This window comes from Anneissia japonica, unplaced genomic scaffold (genome assembly GCF_011630105.1).
Source record: "Anneissia japonica isolate Jap-2015-1 unplaced genomic scaffold, ASM1163010v1 scaffold2994_len2133135_cov197, whole genome shotgun sequence".
NCBI lineage: Eukaryota > Metazoa > Echinodermata > Crinoidea > Comatulida > Comatulidae > Anneissia > Anneissia japonica.
In genome coordinates, this window is record NW_022728550.1 from 1,054,000 (window position 1) to 1,065,123 (window position 11,124).

The 11,124-nt window shown below is 33.7% G+C and overlaps 2 protein-coding genes across 2 annotated transcripts in view; one reads left to right on the forward strand and one right to left on the reverse strand.

The window, feature by feature from the left end:
- Positions 1-5,591, forward strand: part of LOC117114260 — a 30,889-nt gene extending 25,298 nt beyond the window's left edge. The window contains exons 24-32 of the mRNA XM_033257865.1: positions 49-198; positions 1,565-1,702; positions 2,056-2,348; positions 2,578-2,774; positions 3,125-3,227; positions 3,675-3,899; positions 4,478-4,631; positions 4,882-5,049; positions 5,361-5,591. Coding sequence (XP_033113756.1) covers positions 49-198; positions 1,565-1,702; positions 2,056-2,348; positions 2,578-2,774; positions 3,125-3,227; positions 3,675-3,899; positions 4,478-4,631; positions 4,882-5,049; positions 5,361-5,464 — 1,532 coding nt within the window. The 3' untranslated portion in view covers positions 5,465-5,591. The remainder of the gene's footprint in view (positions 1-48; positions 199-1,564; positions 1,703-2,055; positions 2,349-2,577; positions 2,775-3,124; positions 3,228-3,674; positions 3,900-4,477; positions 4,632-4,881; positions 5,050-5,360) is intronic.
- A 1,904-nt stretch (positions 5,592-7,495) lies between these two features.
- On the reverse strand, positions 7,496-10,583 carry LOC117114289 (60S ribosomal protein L44-like). Its single transcript, XM_033257911.1, has 4 exons — positions 10,431-10,583; positions 9,915-9,982; positions 9,491-9,607; positions 7,496-7,627 (listed from the first exon to the last, which is right to left on the reverse strand). Exons 1-4 carry the CDS (start codon positions 10,483-10,485, stop codon positions 7,607-7,609), a joined length of 261 nt encoding a protein of 86 aa, XP_033113802.1. The 5' UTR covers positions 10,486-10,583; the 3' UTR covers positions 7,496-7,606.
- Positions 10,584-11,124: the final 541 nt, after the last annotated feature.

Sequence of the window (11,124 nt, forward strand, 5' to 3'; positions counted from 1 at the left end):
AGACAGTATATATACAGATATATAACATACAGATTGTTTTCTTTTTAGATTTCACTGCTAAATTGCTTCCAAAACTTGCAAAGGAAGTAAAAGTTGGACAGATACAAAATGTAGCTTTACCGCCACCAAATACAGTACAAATACAGGCTATAAGAACAGCACTTACCAGTTCATTTACAGTTATACAGGGACCGCCAGGTATGCAACTAGACTTATTTAGGTCCACACTCACTCTCAGCAAGAAGTGTGGACATCCCTTCCTGAATTTGACATGTTCTGTTCATTTTAAAAGATTATGCTTTTACTTTAATGTTTACTGTGATATATTTCGACTACTAAAAAATCACAGGAAATATTCTCGACAGCTCAATATTGCATAAATCTATTCATTGATAGTAAATACTTATCTAGTGACTAATACAACCACAACCTACCTATAATGCCGAAATACCCATTTAAATAGTCATGAATATTTTAATATTTGGTTTGAACCGCTTAACAAACTTCAGTTAGAAGCTTAATTATGTTACAATATTTTTGATTACAAATATTTATGTTGGTATTGTTATCATTATTATCTCCGCCGGGAGATACCGTATATGTTTTCAGTCGTGTAAAGGGTGTGTGTGTAACATTTCGGTATTTTCGTGTGGTTTTTTGTGTGCGTCATATCTCTAAAACGGCTGCACAGACATAATTGAAAATAACAGGAGTGTTAGGTATAACCCAATGACGAAATGATTAAGTTTTGGTGGCGGTCCATAGTAGGGTGGGGAAGTGAGGATGTGAGCAAGCGTCCTTGACAAGATACAGTGTTTCAAAAATTATTGAACTGATATGAATGAAATTTTTGTGAAAGTTTAACCAAGTTGCAAGAAAGAAATTATCAAGTGTTGGTGACGATCCAAATTCGGGTGTGAACTTGAGGGTCATTTAAATTTTAAGGTCCTGTGTATTTCTTGTGTTCAATATATCTCAAAAACAGCTGCACAGATCTAAATGACAGTTACAGGAATTGTTAGGTATGACCCAAAGATGAGGTGATTGAATTTTGGTGACGACCCGGAGTAGGGTGTTGATATGCGGACCATTTAAAAAAAACGTCCCTGACCAGATATTTCAAAACCTAATCAACTGATATGAATGAAACTTTAGTGAAAGTTTAACCAAGTTACAAAGACGAAATTATGAAGTGTTGGTAACGATTGAAATTCGGGTGTGCATTTGAGGGCCATTAGGATTTATTTTACAGAAAGAGATTGGCGGTGGGTGGATTATTGGTCTCTACTGAGTGCTCTTCTTCTTGTTATTATTAATATTATTATTATTATTATTATTATTATTATTATTATTATTATTATTATTATTATTATTACTGTAATATTATTATTAATAAGAATCTATAATGTTTATTTAGAGCAAATTAATTAAAAGCAAATGCTGTTTGGTATTATTATTTTTGTTCAAAATAATACATAATACCAAACAGCATTTGGTATTATGTATTATGTATTATTTTTGTTCAAAAAGATCCTTCCAAAAGTGTGAATGTTTCGTCTCACAGGAACTGGGAAAACGGTGACAGGAGCTCAGCTAGCATATTACTTTTCTGAAATAAACAAGAAGGTCCCACCAACAGGCAAAGGTACTCCACAGGTTCTTTACTGCGGGCCATCAAATAAGTCAGTCGATGTTGTTGCCGGTAGGTTAAATTTTGAAGCTTCTTCTATACCAGAACTGTGATTGAGGATTATATTGATATTGAAATCTGAACATCAAGAATAAAGCTTATCAGCGCAAACTTAATTTACATTTACATCGAGCTCTAAAATTCAAATTTATGGATATAGATTTTATATCAAATCCAGTACATTATCATATGAAGTAAGAATAAATATAAAAATAAATGTTAAAGTGGACCTAATCAAATTTGCAGAGGTGGATCCACTCCTGCTTTGACTGTCAAAATTGCTAATTGGTTGCCAGATATCTCCTCAACCTCTCACAATCAAACCAAAAGTCTGTATACAATTCTTTTTTTTGTTTTGTTAATAGGATATTTGAAGAAGTTTCCCGAGCTTCCAATTGTTCGAGTTTACAGCAAAATGATTGAGAAGAAAGATTTTCCCATTCCGTGGGAACAAAACATTGGCTCAAAGACTGGAACAAGGGATGTTTCCACAGACCCCAATCATGTAAACATTGCTCTCCACCATCTCATTAGGAGCAATAACAATTCACATGGTGCTGATATACGGAATATGGAGCGGATGTTTAATCGAACGCGAGGTGCTGATATACCTCCACAAGTGAGAAAGAAATATAAGGATTTGATATTACTCGCAAAGGTGAAACACTTTTTATTTTAAAATACAGCCTACACATAGTCATCTTTAGTAGAATACTACTTTTGAATGTATCACCACGATTTTAACGTTTTAAACATTCACTAACGAAAAAAACTGTAAACACTTTAATTTTCTCAGAATAATTGTGCATTTAATCATTGTTTTACTCGAGTTTCTTTACGTCTAGTTAAACTTTATATCTATACATTGATTTTATTTATAACCTCAGGAAGAAGAATTGAAGAAATACCGAATTATCCTGGCAACCTGCAATGCAGTTGGTGCAGAAGTATTCAAAAAATACTGCAGCATCATCCAGTGCATCATCGATGAAGCAGGCATGTGCAGTGAACCAGAGGCCCTTATTCCACTTGTTATGTGCTTGCCATATCAAGTTGTTCTGATCGGAGATCATAAGCAGTTACGGTAAGCAGTGTATAGACTGTAGGGAAAGGATGGGTATGAAACTTTACAGTCACCCAAGTGAATACAAATTTTATCAGATTCTGAATCCGATGCAAAAATGCTGATGTTATTGATGACTACCTTGCTATTTTTTTTTTTGTAACAAATGGAAGTTTGACAATATACCTTGAACTTAAATAGCGGACTCAGAACTCATTCAATGTCTACTTTTTCTGAACTTCAGTGCTTTGAATTACAATGAGTTAGTTACTGTACCTTGTGCTAGGGGGACGTTATTATTATCATTGATAACATTATCATGGGAATGTTTTCTTGTTATAATTTCTTTTTTCCTGATTTCGATTTTTCAGACCAATAATTACAGAGAAAAATGCAGAGGAATTTGGCATGGGTATTTCCCTCCTTGAACGATACGAGAAAAAAGCCTTAATGCTGACGTTACAATACAGAATGGTTAGTTTCTGTCATTTTAATCTTCATAAATCACAATTTCATAAGCATTCCTGTATTTGCAGCTATATCATTGCTACAGCTGTTTTATGATTTCTATTATTTTACTAAACAGAATTTTGAACTTTAAAATTATTTGTTCCGTTATGAATGATCAGAATGCTTTAACATAATAGTAATACAGGTAACTAACAAGTAGGTTACAAAATCTTAAAATTTTACACCACCACCTTTTTAGCAAATATTTAAAGGTATTGAAGATTGAGGGCAGTTCATAACAATCTTGTATGTATTGGAAATATAAAACTTACCCATTGATTTGCTGATGATAAATAAATAATCAACTAATAACTACGACCTTAAAACATACAATTTTTAAAGTAAAAACAGTAGGCCTACTACATTAAATCAAAATAATTAATAAAACTTGATATAAAATATTCTTCTTAGCACTCCAGTATCTGTGAATTTCCATCAAGTGCTTTCTATGACAACAAACTGGAGACTGCCGATTCTGTTAAAAACCGCAAGGGGCAAAATTTTACATTCTGGCCTGCTGGTCCATCTCGCCGGACAGTGTTCTGTCACGTGTATGGCAAGGAGGAAACATTGACAGTTAAGAGTGCAGAGGGCAACGAGCAAAGCAAGAGTAACCCACACGAGATTTCTCATGTTGTGAGTGGTATTGTTGTGAATAATCATTAAACATGCCGTTTCAGTGGAAATATTTGTGTAATTTTTGGTTCATTAAAAAAATAAAGACTGGGAGACTATTTATAAATAAGAGAGTCGAGGTTATGACTATTACTTGCACTCCATATGTACTTTTCTTATAAAATGGTAACCACAATTAATTAAGGTATATTATATTACAATTAAATCGTGAATAGTGCCGTTTTCAAATATTATTTTGGATCAGCTGAGCATACATTTTTGGCCTAATCAGTTAAATGTAATGTATGTTTATCTATTCTATATGGTTTTTTTTAGTAAATATTCAATGACATTAGCAAAATTGTTCGTAGACTTTACATAAAAACGCCAGTACTGTACTTTTTATCTGTTTAGTCGACCCCTACCATCATTTTCTAAGCATAGATTTGTTGTGTGTAAAAACCATTCAAATCATATTGATGCACTTAAAATTTGAGCACATTGTAGCTGGCAATTCAGTAACATGACCCCTCCAAACCAGAAACTTATTAAAAGAAGTTAGAAGTATGACGATGATTATAAATGTAATTGACTTTCAGGTCCGGATTGCTTGTAAACTCTTAGAAAAAGGCATTAAAGCAAACAATATCGTCATACTATCTCAGTACCGTCTGCAGTGCCAACGAATCAGAGATGCCCTTAAAGACTGTGGAAAAGAAGACATTCTAGTCTCGACTGTTGTTCTTAGCCAAGGTATTAACTTCGAACTTGCACAGATATGGTTTACAAACTAAGAATTTGTAGTCAATGACCCATATTTTTGTTTCAGTGCTGATGAAAAATTGTGATATGGACTTCTTTTAATAAATTATGTATTTCTATAGAATATAAATTAATATTTTTTCCACCCCAATCCACCCTTAAAGATTGTCGAAATAAACACGAATAATAATTACAGTAGTTGATTCACAATATTTATAAAATATTTATACTTATAATGTAGGTAGTGAATGGGATTATGTAATCATGTCAACTGTAAGGTCTTTGCCACGAGTCGAAATCGAAAAGAAACCAAGCATCCGTTGGATGAAGATGAACATGGGATTCATAATTGATGAGAACCAAATGAACGTAGCATTGACAAGGGCCAAACAGGGACTAATATTGATAGGTAAGTGAAGGGACTTATTCTGATACAGTAAAACCTCGAATAGAAGGCATGGGCTTTGGATGGGTTTCTTCTGGAGATGGGCTTCTTTTCGAGGCTACTTTGCAAACTAAGATCTTCAAATCGAGATGATGATGATGTATATGTATGTATGTATGTATGTATATATATATATATATATATACACATATACAGTACATATATATATACATACATATATATATGTGCGTGTGTATGTATGTGTATATAATATAATTTTCAATATTTGTTATATTTTGCTATTAGTGTAAACTTGGTTTCTGTTTTCATCATAGGTAACCAATACCTCCTTCAAGCTCACAAAACTTGGAATGAATTAATTAAAAAATACAAGGAAACAGGATGCCTCATTGAGCCTGCTTCAAATTTCAAACCTTAAAACCAGTGTTGAAGTAGAGCTACCGTAAATATCAATGGCAGCATTTCAGCTATGAAAAGATCTGCTGTGATAGGTAGACTGATTTTCCCAAGAGACGAGGGCAGATATCCAGATGTGGGGGGGGGGGGGGGGGGAAAGTAAAAGGGGCATCCACCCTCCAGCAGCAAAAAAAAGACAAATTGTGAAATAATTATGGTAAGAAATTAAATTGTCTAAACTCAAGAGCTCTCAAGCTGGGATTCAGATTGTAATAGAGTATTTGAGATCCATACTCACATTAGTGGTATACATCTATTCTTGCACTATTTATGTAACAGTAATTTACAGTGCAAGTACAATTAATAGTGTGCAGTTTTACAAAATTATTGTTTGCCTGATATTGTCAAGACAATAATGGTCTGTTTCATGGTGTATAATAATTGTTAGCATCATTTGTTATCTACCAATCGTGGTAAAAAAATAATGTTTACATTATGTACAGTACTTATCCAATGTTGACTGTATATGGAATTTAATGTTTTATGTAGTAGCAGCTGTAAGTGCACAGTTGTTTTAGTTCTAAATGAACTCTAATGTAGTTTAATGAAAGTAGAATTAAGATTACTGTAAAGAGCAATTGAAAATGTCAAATTTTATGAATAAGCTTTTATGGCGTGCGAATAGAAATGTAATCTAATGCTATCAGAATACACAGATCTTGGGGTGGATTGCTGTATGCAGTCTACGCCACCACAGTTGCCAAGAGTGATTGATTGTTTATACTCGATGCAGTCTTAGTAAAAACTAAAAGTCACTATTAGTCAGTTTATATCGCAGGTGGGCTATATGAATATATTAGGGTTGTAGCTCGCAACAACCCTATAAGTGCAGCCCAATATTTAGTGGTGTGCAGAACACTTGAACATCAACACATTAAAGTTGCTAATTTAATGAGGAATCAAGATCGGAATGGGTTTTAGGAGTATTTTTGTATTTTTTAAAACTTAAATTAAAGACAATCATTCATATTCATTATTTACAAAATCTATTTTTCCACTAACAAAAAATAAAATAAAATATAGGTAATGATTTGTGGAGCAATCATGAAATGCATTTGTGCTGATTCAAGATAAAGTTTTATCAAAATAATTATTTAAATTTTCAATAACATGTACTTTTGTGATGTATGCTTCTATTATTGGCGGTAACAGGAAACCTACACAATTATAACAGTAATTCGCCAATTGTGTATGGAAAAGAACGTCAAAACTTTAAACACTTCTTTAAAATCCTTGCAAAGCTACCAGGATTTTAAATATATTAAAAAGCCAAGAATGTATGATAGTCAAATATTAGGAAGAGCCATTGTGGTTCAATTTTGAACACTTGAAACACATTCTTATAATTCTGTAGTTGAACCCTATCTCTGTGCAGGTGGTCACTGTGACTAAAAACCATCACAAGATATTGGGCATGTTGGTGTGGTGTGCTGTAGTCAATTCATTTTGTAAATTTGTGGACAGTTTTACACATTTTGTGTGGTCACACTTATTGTTAAATTGGTAAACTTGTATTTATCTGTTTACTACAGTGTAGTCTGCCACTTCTACAAGTGAAGAATTGTTCAATAGATTTTGGAAATTTTTACTGGATATTGCACAATAAGAAGTTTCTTTTATAACCTTGGGGCACTACAGATAATTACCATTAATCTAGACAAAATATTTTTGTTCAAAAGTTATAAGCGATTATAGGGGAAAAAGTCTTTCAGTACCAGTACTTATACTATCTACTCAAAATAGCCTGATGACTTGAGCCTCTTTTGACTTGGTCCTTCCACATATATTTAGTTTCATTAACTATATTTACATGTGAAATATATATACAGTATATATCAATGTTCTTGGTAGAATTTGGATAATAAATATTATGCACAGGTCTAGTTGTAATGTCTAGCCAGGGAAATGTAGAAGGGTTACATACCTACTGTTAATGCTTTTGTAAGCTACAATTTCTCTTGAGTATCAGTAAATAAAGCACTACAAAAATAGATTTGCTCGGTATTGTTTTGTTTTTAATATACACAACCAGTTATTAAGAAATAGAATAAACTGCTGAACACCACTTCATGTTCATATACGTATATGGCGAGTTCATCACAGCTTAAAACTGGATCATTTGTCCCTGGAAGAGAAAGGAAAAAAAAAAAAAAGATTAATATTAACATTTAAATTTATTTAATCTATTTAATAAACATGTACTATACAGTATTGTACTGTACTACTGTGCAGGGTAAAGAGAATTCTTTTGCAGGGGAAGTTTAAAGAGGGGATCAGTCAGCCTGGCCACGCCTGCTCCAAATTATTGAAGACAAAGTAAATTGGGAACTTGACAATCGGTAAAATAATGTTCCCTCTACATTTAAGGTGGGAATTTTTATATAGCTTGTTTCAAACTTATTTTTTTAAAGATCGTCAGAGTGGCAAAAAAAAAAAATAAAATTTAGCTTTCTTATTTAGTAAATACAGTAGAACCACCTCTATTTTACGTAGGGCACGGGACTGCAGGCGTACGTAAATCGGGGGGGTTCTCAATCAATGTATGTTATGAACGAACGATGTTACCTAGGCCTACACCATACAACTGTATAGGCCTAGGCCTATGAATAAAACCATGCGTTTAATGTTTTTATTCATCACTTTACTATGCCATAATAAAGTGGTCAAGTAAAACCATGTGTAATTCATCATTTTATATCTTTTATTTAACTAAAGAACATGAAAATAATGTAAGAGAACCTATACGACAAAGGTATAACTTGGGAATTCCCCTTCATGGCTATTCTAAACAACAAAGCTGCGGTGTTGTCTGGGCCTGCTGAGACAAACTAAAACCACGTGCACTGCACTGGGAAAGCCAAACAATTAGCGTTCGTATGCAAAATCATGCCTACCCAGTTTACTCAACTCGTGTAGAAAATTTTAAAGTTTTTCACATGAAGCTAAGTAGGAAAGAACTTATTTTGAGCACTGACGGTAGTTGTTCATCTCGCTCAGTCCACATGGTTTTAGATTATAACAGCGAGTTGAGTGCAAATACTTTGTATAAGATGAAGGTAAAGGTAGTTTCATATTCATTATTGAACGTAGGGGAATGAGCTGTTAGCCCATTGTACTAAGCCTCGGTATTGTGTGGTAGGGTGGCCAGTTCCTTTCCTCGCAGCCATTTTTTCTTCCCCTGTAGTGAACCACCGTGTACCCATTATACTCCAAGGTAAAGAGAGACAAACGTAGATAAAGTGCCTTGCCGAAGGACAGACACAAGCAACTTGCACAGGGAGAGTTCTGAACCCATGACCTTAAGGTTGGGAGTTCCAGCCACAACCACTTCCACACTTTGCAGATGGTTTGTAGTATTGAAATAATAAACAGAACCTAGCATATCTTTTTGTACATTATGGTGGCCCTGAACAGGGCTGTTTCTTTTTTGGGGGATTTTGGTGACGCCATCATCCGTATGAGGCATACGTAAATCTGAGGGTTCCTATAACTGAGGTACGTAAAAGCGAGGTTCTACTGTAGTTTTGCCAAATACATTTAGATTGAGGAGAAAATAGAAAAGTTTTATTGGTGAGTGTTAACAGTGTAGTAATGGGATGGTTAAATGCTTTAAATTTATATTATTAGGAAGAAATATACATATCTTATTTTTGGCGACGAGGCATAATAAAAATAAAGAAAAACTTTCTTTTAATTTCAATTTTTTCATTGAGGCGGGTTTGGTAACTGTCCAAAATAAGATTCAATTTTTATTCAAAATCATCTTCATTGGCGAGCAGCGGGTTCTCTAAATAAGTCTTGCTTAAACTGTGAACTTTTATTTTAGAAGTCAAATTAAGAGCATATTAATCACTCACATTTAAAATTCAAATGGAATCGTTCTGTTTTGAAAAAAGAATGACAGGTATACCGTCAACAAAGTATTTAAAAATTGAGATCAAACTAAATAATTAATTTGATATTAATTAGCTTGATATTAATTACTTACCTTTCGCTTCTTGTCTCCACCCAGCTCGAAATGTTTGCATCTCTTGATGGCTAGTTGCTTTCTATATTTGCAATCTGTACATTCCATTCTAAGTGTAATCTTTTTTGTTGTCTTAGCCTAAAAATCAATATTATTATTCAGTAATAAATGGTAATAAGCAACTTAACTAATCAATACATTACATGCATATCAACTGTCAATAGTTTTTCGGAAAAAATAAATATTTTATTACATAGGCCTACATATAAATCTTTTAAAATTGTTATGTTGATTAGGTCCTGCCACATTTACTTCACTTTAATATTTGAACACACACACATAATGTAATTTGTGCAAAAAAATGTGTTACTGCATGTTTCGGCATTATAAGTAATATAACACATTGAAAGAAGCTTTGTTATTAAGGAGTCATTACGGTAATTACCTTTTTGTGAAACACAGGCTTGGTCTGACCACCATATCCACATTGCTTCCTGTCATAACGTCTCTTTCCTGCAACAAATGTAAAAAAAAAACATAAAAATGTTCTATTTAAAATTTCAGTGATGTACTTTGAGCAGAACTGAAAAACACTTGGTTATTCTTGTACTGCATCAAATACCAACAGATTGTGTGTGATTTTGTACATTGCAGTTAACACTCAGTTGGTTCTGTTACTTAACCCTGCATAGTTTACTGTAAATTATTTGTGCTTTTCATTATGCATGCATGATATGGCGTTTGGATATCTGTCCAACTGCAGAAGTACCAAACCACTTAGTGAGTAGGTATAGATCTGTTTAAATCTGTTTTGTATTTTTGAGATAAGAGGGATATTGAATACATGGTATATACTGTAAGGCAGGAAATCATCTACAAATAATTGAATGTTTGTTGTTAGATGTCCTTGTTGATGTCATTTATAAATATAAGGAATACAAGTTAATAAACCCTACAGTACCTTGAGCATACAACGAAGCTTTGCCAGCCTTGTACTGGGTCACCTTGTGGTTCATGTGCTTTCTGCATTTTTTGCAGAATGTGCGTCTTGTTTTTGGAACATTCACCTATTAGATAAATAAAAAATCATCATCATCATTCAAAGTATGTTATCTCAGCAGAATGCAAGGGTAAGACTGTTGAAGTCTGTGCAGTTAACTGAACGGTGGACAGATTTATCCTGCGAGACCAGGTGGTGCGATTAGGCGTAACTGATGTGCATTTATAATTAATTATGTGATTGTAATATGAGGTGTAGCATCAAGATGATAAAGAATTAAGAAAATGTGGCAGGAAATGTAATTAATACTAATAATTCCCATAAGGAAGTTAGGAGAGATTTGTTGGGGATAAAAAAAATATATATTTTAAGACGTTTATATCAAATGTTGGCCTGAATCGGATAGGCCTATATAAATTAGTAGGTTGGACGCCAATGAGATACGAGAAAATACCATCCTTAGGTCAGCTCATTTTTGAAAATGTTTTCATTGGGGAGGGGAACACCTCCCAAACCCTTCCTCCGCTAAGCCCTACGGCCATTGGATGGCACTACACGTCAAAGTACAACTCTCGTCCTGTCTCCTGGGAGCGTTGCCCTGCTGTCGAGGATATCCTAGCGCTGCCACTATTTTTCACAACTGCCACAAATATTT